The 22,628-nt window shown below is 34.6% G+C and overlaps 1 protein-coding gene across 1 annotated transcript in view; it reads right to left on the bottom strand.

Annotated features, from left to right (window-relative positions):
• Positions 1 to 22,628, bottom strand: part of NRXN3 (neurexin 3) — a 1,004,058-nt gene that overhangs the window by 143,184 nt on the left and 838,246 nt on the right. Inside the window, exon 13 of the mRNA XM_058162458.1 lies at positions 651 to 958. Within this exon, the coding sequence (XP_058018441.1) occupies positions 651 to 958 (308 nt within the window). The remainder of the gene's footprint in view (positions 1 to 650; positions 959 to 22,628) is intronic.

Genomic DNA, 22,628 nt, shown 5'->3' with positions numbered 1-22,628 from the left:
AAGACTTAAATAACATAAGAGATTTATTTGACCCATCAACCTTTTTACTTCCACATATTATCACCAGAAGAATGTTATGTATCATACCACTGGACAAATTATGCTAACGATGCCTGACTTTGCCTCTAAGAATCCAAAGAAACCTGTAAGTCTCCTAAAATAATTTTAGCTGTCATTAAGGATTAGAAGAATTTAACACATTTAAAATAAAACTGAGTTGGATGGAGATACTTCCATTTAATAGGAAGGATATACATTGGAATATTTAAATTGCTATTGGAATGGTTGTAGTACTTCTTACAGCTCTTAAAATTGTAATTCTTCAATTGATCTGAAGCCTGCAAACAGATGTGGGAATACAAGCATTCAGAAAATACAGTTGGCTTGCAAGGATGCATTGGCACTGGATAGTTAGAATTCACAGGATTCATTTATCACATGATTTTAAAAAATCAAATTCTATTCTTCATGCTCATGTGTAAAATAAAAAGGGTTTAAAAAGGCATCACTGAATGATGACATATAATTAACAATCTCAAAATATGGCAAATATCAATTTTTGTTCTTAATTTTATTTTGGTAAAACCTCCATCTGACAAAAGAAAAAAAAATAGGCCTGAAAACATAGGAACACAAAACGTTCAACTTACCTGAATGGTAGGTGTGGAGCGATTTTTTCGTGTTGTAGTAGTGGCCATAGTAGTAGTAGTTTCCATGACAGTGGTGGACATCTCTGGTGGCATAGAGGTTGTGGGAGCTGTCCCCAGAATAGATGGCACTTCACCAACCAGTCGAACACTTCCATTGATTTTGATGTTGGGGTTGTTTTCTGCTGCCATATTCAGTACTTTCAAGCCATTGTAATAGAGACCGGAAAGCTGACCTTGGAAGAGACGCCCTCTATCTTTTCCTCCAATGGCTATTTGAGCCTGGGTGTTGAAGATCGTTAACTGTCGTCCTAAGTGAAGGGGGGTGAACATTGTTATTGCCAGTAAAATTCTTCCCCCTTTTTAAAAACCAAAATGTTTTATGTTATGTCCTGGTTGAATGGGTGGAAGATCAGAGCGAGTTTTCTGACATTGGTGGTGATGGCAATTGTGATGGCTGAGTGACTGGAATGCAATGCTACAAAAAATTGTCTCATTGTGTTACAAATTAGGAAAAACCAGATCAAACAAATAACAACGGAACCAGATTTTCTTGGCCTTATTGTCATAAATATCAACATATTTAGCAGAAGCCAGGATTCCAAATTTCACCCAAGTAATGAACTCAATCCAGTTTTAAGATGAAGCATTCTGCAGGGTTTTTTCCCCCTGAGAATCTGAGAGAGTTCAGTTCAATAAAACTACTCTGATTTTTGCATATTATGGACTTGAAGAAAATTGGATCCTTGCATGGACTGAACAAAGATTGAATCCTCCTGTTACTTGGAAAAAAAACATAGCATTAAAAGATGGATAAATGTATGCTTCATGACTCCTTAAAACATAAAGTAACTATATCTCTGAATGAGGACATAATCTGCATTTAAATAAAGTGCAACTTTAAGACAATTGGATTATCATTTCTTCTGAAGAAAACAAAATGTATCTTAAAATAAAATTAGTAGAAGCAAAAAAATTCTATTCCTTGGGTACCTCATTTTCATAGTAGAACTCTATGCAGTCATTTCTACCTCACGCTGAAGTTATGGAAATCAGACCCAGTACCCCTTTGCTGCAGAAGACCAAATCCGAGCGAGAAGGATTCTTATAACCTTCTCTTTAAAGTATCAGTTGACTAGTAAGCAATTTTATTGGAGGGACATTTTGAAAAGAGAGAATATAATGGTGAACCTGAGCTCTGCTAGGATCTCAAAATGAACAGTCAGCAGGTTCTACAATATCCACCCACCATTTTTTCCAAGGATTGTTTTTTCTTCACCAGTACTAATCATGTGTCAGAAACCCAAATTTGATTGTACAGAATTATCATAATGAATCTTCCTTGATATTTCAGAAATGAATTTCCCAATTCCTTAAAGGAAAGCAGGAAGAATTCAATTCTAGTCAGAATGGACCCCACAAATAATTGCCAATTCTTCATTCTACATACAAATCAAGGATGTATTCATCTCATTAATTCAAAAAGACAATTCAAACTTTGACAAAACTTTTCTCTTTCTCTTGTTCTTGCCTCATCATTTCTGGAAAATTAACAGAATTTTTCAAGAAGTACATTCCTTCTATATATGATTTCTTTGCATCCAGCTTTCCAAATGACAGCTATAAATTTTATATGATAAATCCAATATGTAAACTCACCTGGATTTAATATTTATTCATGTATTTTAGAGTGTACTAAATGTAAATGTCCATTGAATAAAGAACCATACTAGCCATATTTCAGAAAATAAAGTGGAATTAGTATTATTTCATTCAGTCCACTTCTCCCAACATTTACACACACATGTCCATTCCCTCCCCTCCTCCCTTGCACACTCACCACTTTCTTTCTCTGTTCTATCCTGATAAATGCCAAATTCTACTGTGTTGTAAAATAGAATCTAAACCCAATTATTGATTCCCTGTGATTAAAGTAGATCAGAATAGGAGGGGGAGCTCACCAATTTTGGTCGTCGTGGCAGGTCTCGAAGTCAAGTGGTGATGCGGTGTTGCATCATCTAATGGTGACGGGATGGGTCATGGGGAAGAGAATTGGGACAAGAGAAGAAATGTATCTGAAAGGAATTCCTATTCCCAAGGAGGATCCTAGCTAACCAAGCAAAGTAGATGTTTATGAGAAATGCTGAGAGTTGAGGAAGCGGAATGCACATCTTCATGTGCTCTCCACTACCGTAAGAAGAAACAGATCTTCATTAAGCAAAGATGGACTAGTGTACAAATGTAAAAACAGCAAATTAAAAGAAGAAAAAAATGAACGGATTGATATACTCTGTCCTTGGAAAGCAATTAAATCTTAATTTTTGAAGTCTCTTCTATTATCTCTTTCCTCTCATGCCCTTTTATCCTTATCATATGGATTTGTTGCATGTAGCTTGGAAGTGGCATGTTGCATTTATCTGTTGTGTGAGAGAATAGTAAATCTGGCTAGGCTCAATTTTTTTTAAATAAAAAAAATAATTGCTATAGTGATAATCTCACAGACATTTTTAGGTTATAGAAATGATTGTAATAATAAGACTAGGTTCACTCAAAACTCTTTCAAGTAATGACATGATAGTATCAGCTATCACATGGAAAATTCTGATGGGCTCTCATTAAATTTGGACATACAATTCTATTCACAGGATTTTTTTTCCCAGAGATACTATAACATTAACTGCATTTTTCTTTTCATTCTCATGCAGTGCTATCAGCTGGAAAATGACACTTGAGGCAAATACTTTATCAGTCCCTGCTTTTTCCATAGGGAAAAAATGTAAAGGCTATTCAACTGCCACAAAATTACACATAAATTAGGACTTCTGCTCAAAACGTACCCATGTTATTTGAATGGGTACGTTTCTGAGAGGAATTAATCAATTCCCCAAGGAGGTCAAAATATAGAGTGGGGGAAATGTCCTAGCTTGGAAAGCTATAATAACTGAATTATAAGTAATTCAGATTTGCAGTTTGAAAAGGCTCAACCAACCTTGATGTTCTGAAAAAGCTCTTCACTCAATTTTTTTGGACATTTATGGCTTTACGCAATATAAATATAATAAGAGCCAGTCTTGTTTTTTTTTAAAAAAACAGTATTTCCCCTTGTACTTTCTCTCTTTCTTGGGGTCCAGAAACAAAAGTTGCAGAGAGGCAATGAGATTTCAAAACTTATGATCAGATTCTATGACCAACAGCCAGAAAATAGGATTTTAAAAATAACTCCTAGAAACTGGAAAGTTATCTACGTAATTTACTCTAATTCCCCCCTAAAAAAAATTATTAACAATTGACCAAAGACTGTTATGAGACCCAACTGGTATTCTGATAATGACATCCTTCATGTCTAATGACACAAAGCAAAATTAGCAGATTCCCTTAAAACATATTTTTAGTTTCTTTAACAATCTCAGGAGAACCAAATACAAAAAACTACTATACCCACCCTTTGGAGATCACCAAAAGATGGGTAGAGTATAATTGTTATATAGTATTTAGAAAAGAAATTGCACTTGTTGAATGTACCATGGAAGACTTGTCATTAATGAAATATATTTGTAGGGCTGTGCCATACTTAAGGGAGAGATGTGGTTTGGGAAAAAACAAAGGTGGGCCTATAGCACCTGTTGGAAACACTTTCAGATAGTGTGTTTTTTCTTGGAGTTGTGCAGCTGACCTTTGTATCTGCCACACAATCCTAAGAACAGAGCTTAGGATTTAAGGAGTTTCCAAAAGATCCTACATGCAAATCCAACTTTTTCTGAGTTATGTTTCTTCCTTTGAAGGACTATAAATACTTCCCAGAGTGTCAGAAGTAAACAGCTTTTAAATGGAAAGAATTATGGAATGTCTTTGGAAATTGAAAGAGACTTGTTAGGCCATTGAGTCCAATCCTTGCTTAATTCTGTAATTCATATTACAGGATCCATGACAACTATTTTGACTTTGAACATATCAGGTGAAAATGACCATCACCTTTCTAGTTAATGCTTTACCTATCAAAGAACCTTGCCTAGTTTGTTTTGAGATAGAATTGCATGTGTCAAGGACAGATTTTGTATCTTACTTTTCTTAATTAATTTCTTCTGGTTTTAGCTGGTAGACACCCTTAGTATCAACCACTGTCTTTTACAATACTTAGGTTATCCAGAAAACTCAGAGCTAACCCCAGATTTAGTACATTCTCTCTCACGGCCCGGATCTTTGAAACAGCATCCCCCAGAGTTTATGGTTACTACCCTCAAAGGATTCTGGAAGTTTCTTATACCTAGCTCTGTTTCCAGGCCTGGGGTTAGAGTACTTGTGGAGCCCATTACATTTTTGTGTATTTTATTTATTTGGCTCTGTCCTGATAATCATGATTTTTAAATTACCGATATGTACTTTAAATAGTTTTAAGACACCCAGAGCCTGTTTGGAGTAATACAGCTGCAAAATCCAATAAATTAATTTAATAACTGTTGAAATTAGTCTTCAGTTAATTTCCGTCTTAGGTATTTCAGTCTTAGGTATTTCAGTCATGCTATGTTCATTAAGTTACTTCATAGATCAACTCTATATAAAACCAAACCAAATTTGCATTTAATCTCTTTGCTCTTTGTTTATGGCTGTTGTTGCATGTAAGACCCCAATCTAGTTCAAAACCATTATGAATGGGCAAGAGAGGTTTAAATATTTACTTCACTGTTGCTTTCCAAAATTTGTGTCCTCCAATAGGAGTTTTAAAAGGCTGAGAAACTCCATTGGTTCTAGTGTGTGAGGGAGAGCAACTGAACATGTGTAAGCAAATGAGAAAGCTTTATTTGATTGATTTGTTTTAGAAATATAACCATGCATATTGTGCCAACATCCTAGATACAATTACCTGAAACAGATTACCTAATTTTTTTTTAAAAAGAAAATGCATGTGTTTTCTTCTTGATGATTTTCTTCTAGCGTAGCTGACAAGGCAAGCAACACACATCACAGCTACATTTTAGAACAAAACACTGACATTGAAAGTGTGTGTTTGCTAAAAGGACAATCACAGGTCTCTGAAGGATCCGCTTTTAATTAAAACCACTTGTGTGAAAACATTTTTTTTTGATGATCAAGTGGAAAACAATGGGAAAAAAGAAAAAAATGTATAGAGGAAACATGCACGGCTGAAATGTCAGGTCAGACCTCAATCTTTCCTAAAGTGATAGATCTCATTCTTACAAAATAAGAAGTTAGTAAACAGTTTTGCATATATTCTCTATTTCAAATGCATTATTGTTGTACTTATTGTGCATTATTGTGACTTAGAGAATGGAAATTGTGTAGTATAGGTAATCCTCAATTAACTATGGAAATTGGAACTCCATCACCAAGCAACAGGTTTTAAAGCTATTTAAACTCATGTGACCGTGCTGACTTATGATGGCAGTTCTGGCAGTAGTTGTTAAGTGCATTGTGTGTGATCATTAAATGCAACATCAAGTGATTGCAACGTATGATTTCCTCATTGACTTTATTTGCCAGAAGCCAGCAGTGAAGGTCGCAAATGCCAATCATGTGACTGTGGTTGCCAAGTGCCCAAATCATGATCCTATGACTGTGGGGATGTTGCGACAGCTGCCATTTCAAGGATGAACCTTAAGTCTCCATGCTCAGTGCCATTATAACATCAAACATAATTAAACAAGGGGTTGCTAAACAAGGGCAAGTTGTATATAGGGTTCTCCTTATTCCGTTTGTGGCATTTACATAAAAGACAAGCAGTGCTTGCCACTATTTCATCCAGGATAGGTATAACTTGTAACCCTTTAAATCAATTTGATTTGGTTTTGAATTTAAAAATGTCCATATAATCTGGTTTTCCTATTGACAAAACAATAAAGGAAATCTAAAAAAGAAAAAGAAAAAGAAAAGTCTGGCCAGCAGAATACCAATTGCACTACAGAATGTATTGATCTGGTTCATAGTGTTGAATTTTGGAGTTAAGGCTACAAATCTGTCTAAAACTTGTCAAAAATCAGCAGCTGATGGATAAGGTAGTTTTGTGCCATTTGCTTCCAAATCAGCCATCAACTGCCAATTTATTCTAAGTTGGGTGATATACTGCATCTTCCCGCAGACAACAACATGTATGCTGGAATATATTTATAATTATTTTCTCATTCTCATTTTTTCAGTCTGAAAATGATGACAGTATGTAATCCTCTCCCACACTTGGGTGCTGCTGTCAATATACTGAGCACTGAGCAATCTTTAAATAACCACTTCATTGCTACTGAGAGTTCATAATGATTATTTGTCCTGGCTTCACTTGTAAAAAGGAATGGGTAGCAGCAGACCTCTGAATCTTTATACATTGCATTTTAATGTTTCCTATTCTACAAAGAAAAGGAAAACATGAAACAGCAAGCATGTCTCTGGTATTTCAGAGTAGCTGAATTTAGCATAACTGTTTGGGCAAAAGAGCCGCGGTGACGCAGTAGTTAGAGTGCAGTAGTGCAGGTTACTTCTGCTGATCATTTGCTGCCAGCAGTTTGGCAGATATAATCTCACCAGGCTCAAGGTTGACTTAGCCTTCCATTCTTCTGAGGTGGGTAAAATGAGGACCCAGATTGTTGGGGGCAATATGCTGACTTTGTAAACCCTTAGAGAGGGCTGTAAAGCACTATGAAGCGGTATATAAATCTAAGTGCTATTGCTATTGCTATATATGATGCCTGCAATAGCCCCAGTTCTCACTTCACAGTTCAAAAGTTAGTGCTTGTTTTCCATGTATCATCAAATGAAAACATGAGATTTGTCTCTCTGTCTATTTCTCTCTCTCATTACTCACAGGCACAGGATAGCAGTGGGCAGAAATATTACAATGCTGGGTGTGTTACTGTTGTATAAATAATATGTCCTTTTTCTAATCTGACAACCTCTGGATGTGCTTGGCATGCAATAACCAGAATTTCTAGTGGTTATGGTACTTGGGAATTCTAGAATTACATTCTCCAACTACTCAGATGGTAGAATGGAGAAGGCTTATGTATAATGAAAAAGTATGTATAATGGTAATAGCAATACAAACACTGGATTGTTCTTAAACACTTGAAAGCCCAAATACATTTTAATTTCTGTTTATCAGCTGTTATGCAGTTATAAATAGATAACTGCCAACTACACAAGAGAATTAAACTTAATTCTAATTTTTGATTTTATACAAATAAAATGTGTGAAGTTGATTGATAGAGCATATTAATTAAATGGATCATATTCCTAAGTAAATGTGCATACAAATAATGCATTGCTGAATTACTAGATTTTTGGATAAAAATTTGTAGGAACAATCCATTTAAATTGTAAATTCTTGTTAAATATCATTTTGTTCTCTTCCCTTCTTTCTTCCCTATAATGGAGAAACAACTTTCGCATTCCTTGCAAACATGCTTTTAATTCCACCCCCACAATTCAATCATTTTTAAAAAATCACTTAAGAATTTCATTATGTACTTAAGTGCCATTAATTTTGCTGGGATTCAAGGACACCCAACTTTCTTGGCATGGCATCCATTGTGTTAATTGTAAATTATTCTACTATAGGTCCATTACATTTGGCAGATAGCTACTCTCAGTGCTCTCTCTTTGACAGAGCAATCCATCCATCTTGGCAGCCATCAATTTATCATGTTCCATTTTGATAGCTATCTATCCTCTCACTCATCATCTTTACGAGGTTGTCTGACATAAGACTTTCTTGATGCATTAAGAAATAAATGAATGACTGCATGGGCTGGCAAAGTGTAGATGAGTGAATAAATGACAGGTTGGTATTGGTATGGTTCCCCCCCCCTCTATAGTTTATCGCATGTTCAAATAACATCGAATCAAAATACCATGTTTTTTAAAATCTGATATTATAGAAAATGATAGTATAACCCATTCTATGATGAGCTAGATAGTAGGGCTGTCATGTTCCAAAAAAACAATTTGGAAGGAGTATGCTTCGGACTTTACCCAAGCATATGACCTTTCTGCTTATATGGCATGTATTTTTTCAGCCTTTTGTATGAACTTGAAAAAATATGAGGGAGCTTTAATGAACGGAATTAAAAAGCCCATTCTTAACGTAATGCCAATGGAAGCCTAAAAGCAGATGTATGATTGCCTTAGTGCTGTGCTTATTTTTTGCATAAAGTCAAAGCAGATCTTTTGAATCATTTTTAAAGTGTACACAGCCCTACTAAATAGTACAAAATGATTTAGGATACTCCATGTCAAGGCCCACCTCACCCCTGTGCTCCCTAAAAATGTTTGAGATCTCTGTGGTTTTCTTTAGATTGTGCTTGTCTGATGTGATTGTCTTTTAACAAAGCAACATCATCAAATTGTGTTCATCGTCATCACCACCATCACCACTGACAATGGCAAAAACATCAATTTCAGAACTCTTCAGACAGTAAACATGTAAATATCTTTCAGCATGCTTATCTCAGGCTTAGGAAATAAAGAAACAAAAAAGCAAACAAAAAAGTGAAACTATGGGGGGGGGACTACAAAACAACAGCAGGTTTTCAGGCAAATGAGCTTCATCACAGCATTGGGCATGCACCGGTTTAACAAAAGCAAGGCCATTGTTGTCTTTAGTGTTAAAGGGACTTTATCCTTTTGAGATTAGCAAAAGAAAGTTATCCACTTTTTAGACCAGGGTGTCAAACTCGATTTCATTGATGGCCACATCAGGGTTGTGTTTGATCTTGGGGGCCAGGGTGGGTGTGGCCAACTTGATGTTAATCGTGTCGGGGCACCTGTGGTAGCCCAAGTGCTCTGCCAGCGAAAATGGGGTCCCATTCTCTGTTTTTGGCTGAGATGGCCCTCCCAAGCTCCATTTTCGCTGGCAGAGGGTTGCAGGAGGCCATCCCAGCCTAAAACAGAGATTGGGAGCCCATTTTCGCTAGTAGAGACACTGCAGGCCAGCCCTTCACTGTTTCCAGGGTCGCCCCATGGGCCAGATCTAAGCATCCCATGGGTCGGATCTGGCCTACAGGCCTTGAGTTTGAAACCCCTATTTTAGACTAAATATGTTTACATTTTAAAAAACTGTTATCATAGACACTGATCATATTCAGGAGTTTCAATCATTGCTTATTATGCTGCTGCCTTAATTATCAAACATAGCACTAACAGAATGTTTTAGGCCAGTTGTATATCTAGTGACTCATCAAACTAAATCATAATTTAGCAACCACATCTGACCATTGATCTTGGAGGTTATTACCTCCCTGGTTAAAAGATGTTTGGCTAGAATCTGTGAGACCACAAGTTTTAGTCCAGCTTAGGTACAAAGCTAGCTGGGTAACCTTGGGCCAGTTACTTTCTTTCAGCCCTAGGAGGAGGCAATGGCAAACCATTTTTGAAAAACCTTGCCAAGAAATCAGCAAAAGCTTGCCCCTGCAGTGTCCAAGAAAAAAAATGCACTTCACAGTTTTTGGAGACTCTAATATAAGAAAGCCTTGTTTTCAGTTTAAGACTGAAAGTAGCATTTGTAATTATGCTCTAATCTAAACTTCTCATCCAGGCTACATCACTGGTATGTTTTTGATTTTTCTATGGTCTTAACTAGCAATACCATTCATGTCTGGGAATCTATCAGCAATTTAAAATTTCCTAAAATAGGACAAATTGGTTTAGGGACACTATTTGAACAGTTTGAATTACATTCCCAATGATTCAGTCTATTTCCCTTGATTTGTTTGGGTAAATTTCTTCAAACCCTTTATCCTTTGCCATGGTTCCTTTATTTTTCCTTTTATTTTTCCTTTTATTTATGCATTTAAAGGGCTACCCTCCCTTTAACATATTTTATTATCTTTCTCAAATATTAGAAATTAATGTGTGTATATTGTTATTTTTATGCATAGGCAACCACTATCACTATCAATAGTGAAATAAATAGCATGTTTACTCAATGTATGCTCTTGAAATAAAAAACAAATCTGAAATTCAAATCTGAAAACAAATCTGAAATTCAAAACCAATTCTGAAAACTCCAATCTGGTTGTCACCCAATTCTTTTTTCTAGGAGAGACACATTAAAAAGGTAAGCAAAAATTGGTTCAGGATTTCCTAAATTATAAAATTGGGCCTGATATGTTTTATTTTATATCATATCCAAGCTGTGGAAAAAGAATCAGCTTTGTAACTCAGCTTGTGGTACTTAAACAAAATTTTCATATTCAAAGGTGTCAGATTCAAAAAGGCTGATGACAGAAACTATGTGCTTTATGAAATATGTAAAGTTTATCTTCTAACTAGAAGGTCTCCAAACTTGGCAACTTTAAGACTTGTGGACTTTAACTGCTGGCAGAGGAATTCTGGGAGTTGAAGTTCACAAGTTTTAGTTGTCAAGTTTGGAGACCCCTCTTTAACTGATTGGTACGGATGTGGAGGCCATTTCTCAACACTTGGCAAAACTTCAGGGACAAATTTCAATATAGTACACTATAAACAAATGTATATAGAGGGAAAAATATCTATGTACAAAAGTTTATCTATTTACAGACTCTAGTGGATGAAATCTTTATAAGTTAACTGAAATGGGACAATTGGACTTAAAAATAGTTAATTTTCCCTAGAATAGTCTTATTGCAAACCAGGGGTGTCAAACTCGCGATGACACGTTGTTCTCACGTGATGTATTGCAACTTTTCCCCCCTTCGCTAAACCGGGGTGGGCGTGGCCAATGTGTGACACATCTGGCGCTCGAGTGCGAGTTTGACACCCCTGTTGTAAATTCTGTCTTTATTTCAACAAGGTTTGAGCTATATCCTATGAGGAATATTCACAATCAACTTTCACTGGGAAGTGGTTAAGCAGCTGTAGAATTCTCATTAAACCTTTGCAATATATTTGTGAGCATATTTGAGTTGCTTCTTCTAAGGACTATATATTACTTTGGGAAATCAATGGATTTGTGAACTGTTAAACAGAAAAGAAGCATGCTTTCCCTACATTTCTAAAATACAATAGTTTCAATTTAGAAATGGTATTGCATATAGATATATATATATTTGTAGATGGATTCTTCTTTGTGTTTAGATTAAGGTATGCATCCAAAGTCCACAAAACTTTATTCAGAAGAAAAACTGGTTGAGTTCATTGAGACTTACCCTCAGGGTAAGTATAAGTTATGTGTAGAGTGCAACCAAGGATGAGTATAGCTAGTCTTAAATACAAATCAATTACCTGTGGCTACACTACTAGCATTCTCATTAATGTGTCAATAAAAAAAATGTATCTGTTCTGTTGATCCAAATGTGAATATGTTATTGCATCATGCAGCAAGATTCCATGGCATGATTTTCTATATTATGTAGGCCAGTATTTCTCAACCATGGCAACTTTAACATGGCTGGCTAGGGAATTCTGGGAGTTGAAATCCATACATCTTAAAGTTGTAAAACTGAAAAACACTAGTGTAAACAATATTGAAACAAGATGTATTCTGAAAAATACACATCATTTTTTTATTTTTCCCTGTAGATCTTATATGAACAATTAAATGCTATCCTTTAGGATTCAGGGGTTGGAGAAATAAATACCCAAAACACATTAGCTTCATTAAAATGATGAGGGCAGTTATGTGTAGAGTGCAACCAAGGATGAGTATAGCTAGTCTTAAATACAAATCAATTACCTGTGGCTACACTACTAGCATTCTCATTAATGTAACTGTAACATTATTTAAAAGGGAATGGATATCTGAAAATAATATTTGAACAATTAGATTTCTAAACAAGTTTAAGACAACTTTGATGAGATACATAGAAAGATGTAGATTATATTATTTAAAAATAGTTCATGCAGTGGTTATGTAGCCATGATTCACGTTGTTTCATTTTCATTTTTGTTTTTTTAAATGGTGTCTTAGCTTTTGCTTCTTTCTTTGACTGTTTTTTTATCATAAACTTTGAATTTTGTCCCTTTAACTTGGTTTTAATAGCAATGTATTATAGCATGATTTATCAACATATGGCAGGTGGAATTTGACACAAATTATAATGAAAATTAAAAGTCATTTATGCAGCAGGCGATTCCAGTTTAAGAAACATTTATTTGCAGGCTTTAAAAATGAGGGTTTAGAATCAAATGGATTTAAAATGAAAGTTTTAACAATGGTTACCTTTTTCCTGCAGCCATTCCTCTACGGGTCGGTTATATTTGAAGGGGATTTTCTGTTTTACCAATTGGAACGCAGTATCAGTGTTTCCTTTAAAGTTTAAAAAACAGCTTAAAAACAATCTGAAAAGTCAATGAAATTGTTAAAAAAAACATCCTAAGTTACTTTGATTTATTCATTTAGTTATGAAGGAATTTAAACAAACATGAAGATATGTAGTTAGACTTCTTTTAAAATGGTAGAGAATAGCACACTCTCATTTCTTGGAATTCTAGAAGAACTTTTCCATGTTTCAAGCATGTCTGTTATGAAGAGTAGGTTTAACATGGAAATCCTTTCCGTCAAACATATCAATTTTAGGAATCATGCTGGCTCACTTTTCTACTGCTCCATATACTTTTACATGATATAAATAGAAATCTGGAATTGTGAGAATGCCTGATCCATGCCGTCTCCTTGCAGTCATAGAAAATATTTCAAAGATCTAACGTAAGATACAGAGTCATGGGGTTGGAAGAACCTGGAGATCTTTGAATCTAATCTCCTACCCAATGTGGAAATCTTCTCGTCTTCAGTGATTCTTGTCTTACACCCAGGTACTATGGGTAATAAATCCACATTCTCTTCATTTTGACAGGCCTTCAAATATTGTAAGATAGCTAGAATCCCTCCCTTTAACTTTCTCTTCAGTGGGATAAGCATTCCCCATTCGTTTAACTGTTCTTCATAGGATTAGCCTGCAATACCTTCATTATCTTTGTTGTCGCAACACTCTTCTATTGAAATGCAAGACTGCACCGGTTCTTTTGGCAATCGAAGAAAACTGTTGGCTGATATTAAGCTATGATCTGCTAGGCTGTCCAGTTTTTTCCCTACACCTACTACTGAATCATGGCTTGCCTATCCTGACCTGTTGTTTTCTTTTTCCAGATAAGTGTAGAACCTTACATTTATCACCATTAAGCTGCATATTTTTGGATATGGTCCTATATTCACATCTATCAAGATCCTTCCAAATTCTGTGCCTGTTTTCTATGGTATAAATTCCCCTCCACCTACTGCCTTCCACCAAGATTTATGTTTACCTGCAAATCAAAAAAAAAAAAAAAAGCATTTTTATTATCGTCTCATCTAAGTTGTGCCATTCCCTTGGTCTACTAATCTAGTCACTTTGTAAAATAGTATAATTTGTCTAATACCATCTATTTTTAGCAATTCCTTGCTGTCTTTTAATAGGCACCTTGTTCCTTCCTAAATGTTTACAAATCCACTGCTTGATGATCTTTCTAGGATTTTCTCAGGTATCAATGTCAAATTGATTGGTCTGTAGTTTTCTGTTTCTTTTTACTTTTTCCCCTTTTTTAAAGACTAAAAAAACATCGGTTCTTCTCCAGTTTTCTGGCACTTCCCATGTATCACATCAAAGATTACAGTAAAAACATATGGTTTGTAACAGACCTCTTCAACTTGATGCCTTTACGATATGTTGGGAACAATATGCTCAGAATTCTCTCAAATTGATTTGATATTGTAACCTCCAGAACCTCAGCATGAATACTAAAATCTCCAGATAAAACAGAGATTACCATTCTCAGAATGGAATTGTAGTCCAGTGGATCTAGTGAGTTATACCTTTGATGAAAGGTAAGATACACCTATATAGTTTCCAGCTTCCCATTGCAAACTATTAAAGCTAAGAAACAAAACCTTCATTTTGCTGGGCTCAGATCTCTAGGATAATGAGGCATTATCTCAGCGTTTAGCATTTTGTTTTTACATGTCTGTGTGGTAAAAAATAATCTGATACATACTGAGTTTATAACTTTATAGCAGGGTATATTAGATTAGAAGGGGTAGTAGTTTTGCCAAAGATGATTGTAACAGCAGAGATGTTTACATGATTGACTTATTTTTTCCTATATAAAATAACCTCTCTTCAGAAGGTAGTTAAAACCTTAGATTTTCCAAAAATAAATAGGTCTCTATATCTCCCCCCCAACCCACCCTACCCTTAACTGATCCTGTCCTCTACAGTTTAGCTTGAATGCTATATCTTTCCTTTAGAATTGTTTTGCCAAGACCAGGCACATGGAAGGTCAGCTAGGATGAATAGGCTGTTTCTATCTCACATAAATTTTGACAGCTATTAGGCAAGAAGTACAAACAACACATACAACATTGCCCAGCATCTCTAGAAAGGAGGATAGGTAGATATAAACCAAGGACAATATTTTAATTGAAATGTCCTTGGCAATTATTCAAATGTTTCAGGTTCATTCGAACTGCTGACAAGTTGTATCACTGAACCAACTCCAGGTGCTGTGTTATTTATATCCCCTATATTTTGTAATAGTATAAAACATGACAAACACTCTAGTTATTTTGAGCCTCAGTGTAGACCTAGCCAGGAAAAGTATTTTACACTGGCTACAACAATCTCTATTCTCTATAGCTCCTTTTCATGAAGTTGAAGGCCTTCTAGCTATCGAGGGGATAGGAAATTCTGTCCTGTGTCTATAATTCTTTATTGAATATTGTCATATCTTTTTATTGTCTTGTATGTAGATATTTTTCTATTTATTTTATGCTTTGCTGTCAAAGTCATTCTTTTTCCATGCTGTGCTTAATGCATTCTTCAGTTTTTTCTCTTATATTTCTGCTTCTAGATTCACCTTTGGCAAAACCAAAACGCTTGGGTGTGTCAGTGAATCACTTGCTGAATATGAGCAAGCGGTGCGATGCAGCATTTAAAAGGGGTAATGAAAATCTATGTTACATTAGTAAAACTATTGGGTCTAGCTTATTTGAGGTAGCAGTTCCAATTATACTCTGGCTGCTTAGACTGCACTTCAAATACAGCATCCAGTTTTAAAAGTGACACAGAGACGTTCAAGCAGGTTCAAAGGATTTCTACTCAGATAATAACGGTTTTAGAAACTTCATTCTATGATAAATGGTTAGAGAAGTTGGACATACTGTATTTAGTCTGCAAAGGAGGAGACTATGGGGAGCTATAATAGTTGTTTACAGATATCTAAAAGGACATCATGTGCATGACAGAGAGCTCCTGTTCTTTGTTGAATCCAAGGGCAGGACAAGAGCAGACTAGTTAAAATCAAAAGGAAGGAAGTTGGTGCTGAATATGAGGGAGGCTTTCCTGATGGTAAGAGCTGTCAAGCAAAAGAACACTGATTAGAAGAGAGGTGAATTACCTCCTCTTGGAAGCTTTCATATTGATGCTGAAGGGTCATCTGTCAAGGATAGTTTAGTATGAACAAGAGATTTGAGAACATGACCAATAAGAGCTCTTCCAGCTCATACATTCTATTATTCTATAAAGCAAAGAAGAAGATGGCATCCCTCCCTCCCTCCCTTTAGTTGCAGCCAATTGCTGCAACTAAACTTTTTTTTACTTCTGCACTTGAAATAGGACAATTTTTTCCACCACACTAAAGGCAGCAAATTAATTTAGGATTTACAAGGCAGTCTTTATGACACATCAGTTCTTTTTCATTTATATCTCGCCACATTCCTTAATGTCTAATATTTTGGATGGTTGTTTCATTCTGGCTAATGATTGGGTTGGCCCTGTAAATCCTAAGAGATATAGGTGCTGTTAACTATAACTTAGAAATCAGTGATAAAAAAAAACAGGCTACTAGAAGATGAAGAAAGAAGGTCCTGAATGGAAAGAAATATAGCAGATCACTGCACAATGTGCAATCCTATTAACATCGCTTAGATTGAATTAAATTAAACTTTGTACAGCAAGCAATGTGTCTTCTTCAAACCCAGGAAATGAATTGCTAATCTCTACCATCTCTTTCAAAATTTTGATTTTAAATTTAAGTTTATATTTTTATTATGAAAGTCATTTTATTTATACACCACAAGATACCATTAATATTAGGGGGAAAACTGAAGGACCTCTGGAAATTCAACAAAGTTTAAATTGTAACATTAGAATCTTTTCATATTCCTTTTTATTTATTTATTTTTCATTTATGTCAACCATTCACAAAACTATAAAAACATGTGCATCTTTATATTTCATGGAGAAGAGTGAATTAAAGGACATGTTGCTTACAATTATACACAAGCAATGTAAAGTGAAAAAAGGTATATAATGATACCAATTACGAACATCAAATTCATTAAACTATACTGTTTTTAGGAAGCAGCTTAAATTAAAATAACATCAGGAGCCAATAATGCTTTTACTTTACACAAAACTATATAACTATAATTTACAAATTCATTGGATAGTTAACCCGGAACTCTTAAGAAAAAGAATCTCATAATACCGGCACAAAAATTCCATTAACATAAGCATTCAGTCATTTATATTTTATATTTCATAATCTGATTCTTAGCAGAGAGAAGATCAAGTTTTTAAATGCTACACTTTTCATTTTTTACTTTTGCTACTTATGGCCAAAGATACATCAGTGGCTTTTTCCATTTGCTAATACAAATTTGAGCATTGTAATTGCTTTATTTCCAAAACCTCATTGTACCTGCTTATATTATCAGTGTAAAATTACAAAAAAATAGAGAGAGTAAAAAAGAGAATCACTCAGGTTTTGTTGGAAAATGACTTTGGTAACTTTAATGCTTCTAAAAGAGGAAGTTACACTAATATAACTTATGCATTGTATGTGAGAGAAAAAATTGTAAGTAAATGGCACTTTATAAGGATAAACAATAAATGTTACTTCCTTTCTTCCATTCTATAAAGCTAGATAAAAGAAACAGAAGTTACACACACATATTTCCTGGCTAATTTAAATATGCAGCTATGCCTTATGGTTCTTACTGCTGTGTTGCTTCATTTATTTCATTAAATATTTCACAAACAAGCTAGACTTCATTACATATTCCTCATTTTTCCCTTAAAATTCAGGCAACTTTCCATCCAAATAAAATTTGTTCCATTAAATCCATTCCTAAACCAAAAAAGGGCCGTGGTGGCTCAGGCTATAAGATAGCCTGTTATTAAAACACAGCAGCCTGCAATTACTGCAGGCTCGAATCCCACCAGGCCCAAGGTTGACTCAGCCTTCCATCCTTTATAAGGTAGGTAAAATGAGAACCCAGATTGTTGGGGGGGCAATAAGTTGACTTTGTAAATATACAAATAGAATGAGACTATTGCCTTACACACTGTAAGCCGCCCCGAGTCTTCGGAGAAGGGCGGGATATAAATGTAAATTTCAAAAAAAAGTGTTTTCTAAACCACAAAAATATTTGGATAATGTCAAATTTTGCCCCTTGATGGACATATGCGTAATGATGAAATGCTGTTATTGAAGCAAAGCAGAGTAGCATAAAGGTTCCAACAATTTCCAAAAAATAGAATGAACATGTCTGCTTTCAGGTGGAATATTAAGACAATCTAATAAATTATGAAATCCTTGAATATACTAATAAGAAATCTGGAGAGAAAAAAATTCTCCTAAGGAAGGTAGTACAATATGTTTTAAAGGCACTTTAACTTTTCAATCAGCTGTGTTTAACATTATGTTGTACACAAATAATAAATAACTTCAGAAAGAGATTAAATTGATTAAAGAATAATAAAGTTTATCAATAACTATTACTCTTAAGTAAATTAATAACTATTACTCTTAAGTAAATTAATAAAAGCCATGTTTGTTAACAATTAACCACCTTATTGCCTTGGCAGGAACTAAAATTTGTTCTCGCTCAATGGCAGAGCTATCATATAGGCCAAAGAGTTTGAAACCAACTCTTTCCCAAATAAAAATGTATCTTAAGAAATATAGAGTTCTCCAGAATAGCTTGCTGCCGAGAGCAAACTGAATTATTTTTCATCATGTCCTGAGTTCTAGAACATTTGTTGCAGCTTTATGTCCTATTTCTATGGCATGAATTGGAATCACTGATATTGATTTCCTGTATAGTACTTTTGTTGTCAGCTTTACAAACTTTCTTATGCTTATCTTCACAAAACATTCAGGGAGAAAAAAAACCAAATTATTATTCTCAATTTATATTTGCAATACTGTATGGCCAAGTGACACAAAGTATTCACTTTGGCAAAGCTGGCATATGAAACCAGATTTTGTAACTCAGATCTAGTCTTTGTATTACTGCAATATGAATACAAAAAATAAATTGTTAAAGGCAGCTGCGGGAAAGACTTCTTTTTAGAAAAAGAGAGGACAGAAATGTATAATGTCTAACAGATTATTCATTTATAAAGATTTGCAAGCATCACAAGGTTAGATGGGCATTGCAAGATCACACAGGCAGTGACAAAACGCAGTGTCATTGCTCTATTGTTGAGTGGTGTTACTTAAACTTCAGGAGTTCCATTGGCTGTGGTTGGGTTTCTCGACCTAATTTAAGGAATTGTTCAGTATCTATAAAGTCCTAAATATCTTGGGTCCTTATGACCTCTATCTGACTCTAATCAGCCTGCCTTACATGATCTTACCTTGAGGAGCACTGGGAAATCTGGATAACAGGAGCTTATCTTTGATAAGATTATCTTTGTTCTGACAGCTTCACTATGAAACAATCTGGCGCCTGAACTAGGATGATTTCCTACCTTATCCTATAAAAACAGTGGTAAAAACAGTCCTCTCCCATAGAGCATTTAATGACAAATCCTTGTATTCCAGATAGCAGCATTGGGGCAGAACAGCGGTGAAATCCAGCAGGTTCTGATCCACTAGTAACAATCAATTTACATCTACTGTGCTTCAAAGTGGAACTCCTATTCTTTCAGCAAAGTACCAATAAGATCACCCAGCAGAATTGCTGAGCTATTCATACTCAGATCAGGAGTGAAATCCAGCAGGTTCTGACAGGTTCTGGAGATTTAGTGGAAATTTTGAGCAGTTCGGAGAACTGGTAGCGGAAATTTTGAGTACCACCTCTGGCTGGCCCCAGAGTGGGGTGGGAATGGAGATTTTGCAATATCCTTCCCCACCCACAACCACCAAGCCATGCCCACAGATCCGGTAGTAAAAAAATCTGGATTTTACCACTGGGGCAGAATGTTAGGAATTTCATCTTATTTTTTTATCTGCTTCTATCACTTTACTAGTTTTCTTCACATAAAAAAATCTGATGAATTGCACGACACGTACATTTTTGAAAAAAGTATCACATTAATTTTTAAAGGGCTCTTGAACACTTTTTATTACAGTCTCCTTAATAGAAGTTGGTTCCTGAATTCATTCATTCATTGTATATCATCGTGATTTGGTCCACACTTACCAGTTGGTCCTGGAGCATTATTTGCAGGTTTTCTGTGATAATACTAAAAAGTTGCTTCATACAGGAAAATTGAATTGGCAAATTATAGGCCTTTACAAAATTTTTGTTCCAACTTTTTCACTACCAATTAGGATAACCTACTTGTACTTCAGTGTTCCCACTAGAAGAAAAAAAGTGATTAAGGCACTTGAACAGGAAACTATTTTCAAATTTGTTTCAGCTCTATAACATTTGTCCTTTTTCTCAGTGTATTTCTTACTTGAAAAAAAAAAGTTATATAACTGGCTATTCTGGCTCTGCTTTTCTTTTCTGTACTTTCATTTCTTCTACTCTGTGATGACCTTGACTTCCTTTTCCCTCCCTGTCTGATCCTGATATTTCCTTTAAGTCTTTTCTTTGTTTTTCATTCTTCCCATTGTGATGCTTTATTGTCAAGAGCTAAACTTCACATTAAAGCTACCCCAATACACAGGCTTGGATCAAAGGTAACATGGGTACAAAAGTTATGATGTATAGGAGACAAGGTATAGCAGTGGAAGGAGAAAAAGTCAACTGAAGTTAGACCTGTTTTCACCAAGCCAACTCATCCTTAAATTTTTACTTGATCTGTGGAACGGTAAGTAGTAAATAGTAAAACAATAAATATCTTCTTTGTAACTTCCTTTTCTTTTCTAAGTCTTTCTTCCTCTAGTTTTTGTAACAAAATATACACCAGATTTTGACAGTTCATCTCATCAGAATGCTTAAAGGTAATTAGCAGCTTTGAATAATGACTCTAATGACACTTTATATTTAGATTAGAATACTGCTTTCAAAAAACTGGAAACTATAAAAGCCATACTTTGGTTTTTGACCTGAGAATTAGTTTGTGAGTTAGATAATGATGTAGCATTAATAGATTGAATACCTGAACAAATATCTGAAGTCTAATTTCAAATATCTGAAGGTAAATTTCTTTGGACTATGTTCAAACTATCCATCATATGACACTAATTCATACTTATTTACTATTTTCATCATCCAGACATTTTAGACCTGTGTCTCAAAGGGAGCTTAATAGACAAAGGGTAATTTTCAGACACAACCGTAGAGAGCCTTTAAAAATCACCTCCTGCCAATAAATGCATTAAAAAATGCATACAATAAAAGTAGATTAAAAATATGCTTGTTGGGGGAATATACTCACCAAATCATTAAATTAGAAAAATATCATTTGCAAAATATCTGTTACAACATTTATCTATTAAAATAATGTTTATTAATTATTGCAATAGTATTTACATTGGAGAGATACACATGAAAATATGTGTAAATGTTCATTAACACATTTCACAAACTGTTTAGAAATGGAACTTGTGTATACTAATTTATTTTTCCATGGTCTCTCCCTGATTGTATTTATTCTTATGTTTCAACTTTTCTGCTCAGTGTAGTATAATCTATACAGTTCTTCCCACTCTTTATTTTATCTTCATGACAGTTAATGAGGTTGAGATGTTATGATACATTGCCATTAATATAATTGCTAATAAGTTCAGAAATAAAATTATATCCATATAGTGTTTTATGTACATCCATATAGACATGCATATATTGATTATATTGCAAAAATTAGCTTTTGCTTTATTTCTACATTTTATTTATTTTTTATTTTTTATTTATTTATTTATTTATTTATTTATTTATTTATTTATTTTCATATTTCTAGACAACCCATCTCCTTCAAGGGGGGGGGGCTTTTTAGCACTTTGAATATTGCCATTCTAACTTGGCTTTCCTTGTGAGCCTACTATATATATTTTGTTTGTTTGACCTTATTTTCCAAAATATTTCTATATTGTCATATTTAAAACCTTAAAAAGATTTGGTAATTTTTTAGATTTCTGATCTCACATTCATTATTTTTGGTAAATGGTTTCTCATGCTGTTTATTTAAGCAATTTTATTACTTTTGATTTATGTTTTTATATTTTGTTATATATTTTAAATGCTTTATACTTGCTATTATAAGCTTCCTAACAAATCTTACGGTAGGTATTAACCTAAATTTTAGCATACTAGTTACTCCCACCACCCTCATGTTATTACGCTTTATTAATGTAAATGAGGTAAAACAATGTTTACAAACATAAAATTACAATAATATATTTTTGGGCTAAGATTTATACATTTTTATTTTAAAATCCTTAGATATATTAGATTTTTATCTGGCATTATTTTTGCATATTGTTTTCACATGCTATATTTAGTACAACTAATATGGACAGGATGACTGATGCCAATGAAATACAGTTAGTCTTCAACGTATGACCAATCACTTAAAGACCATTCCAAGTTATGATAGACCCCCCCAAAATTCTTCCTTATGATTTAGTTCTAAAGATCTGATGTCTGACTCCCCTCAGGATCACATGACCACATTTCAAGCCCTTGGCAACTGGGTTGCATTTATGGCAATTTGCACATGATCATGTGACCATGATGTATGACATTTTTGCCAAAACCTGGTATTTACTTCTAGTTTTTGGCAAATATGACCCATGGTGAACAAGGGGTTTGTTTAATGAGAGTAGCATTCATTCAATAATCACCACACA

This window comes from Ahaetulla prasina, chromosome 1 (genome assembly GCF_028640845.1).
Source record: "Ahaetulla prasina isolate Xishuangbanna chromosome 1, ASM2864084v1, whole genome shotgun sequence".
NCBI lineage: Eukaryota > Metazoa > Chordata > Lepidosauria > Squamata > Colubridae > Ahaetulla > Ahaetulla prasina.
Note: the sequence above shows the minus strand (reverse complement) of the source record. Positions and strands in the feature narration are given on the sequence as shown.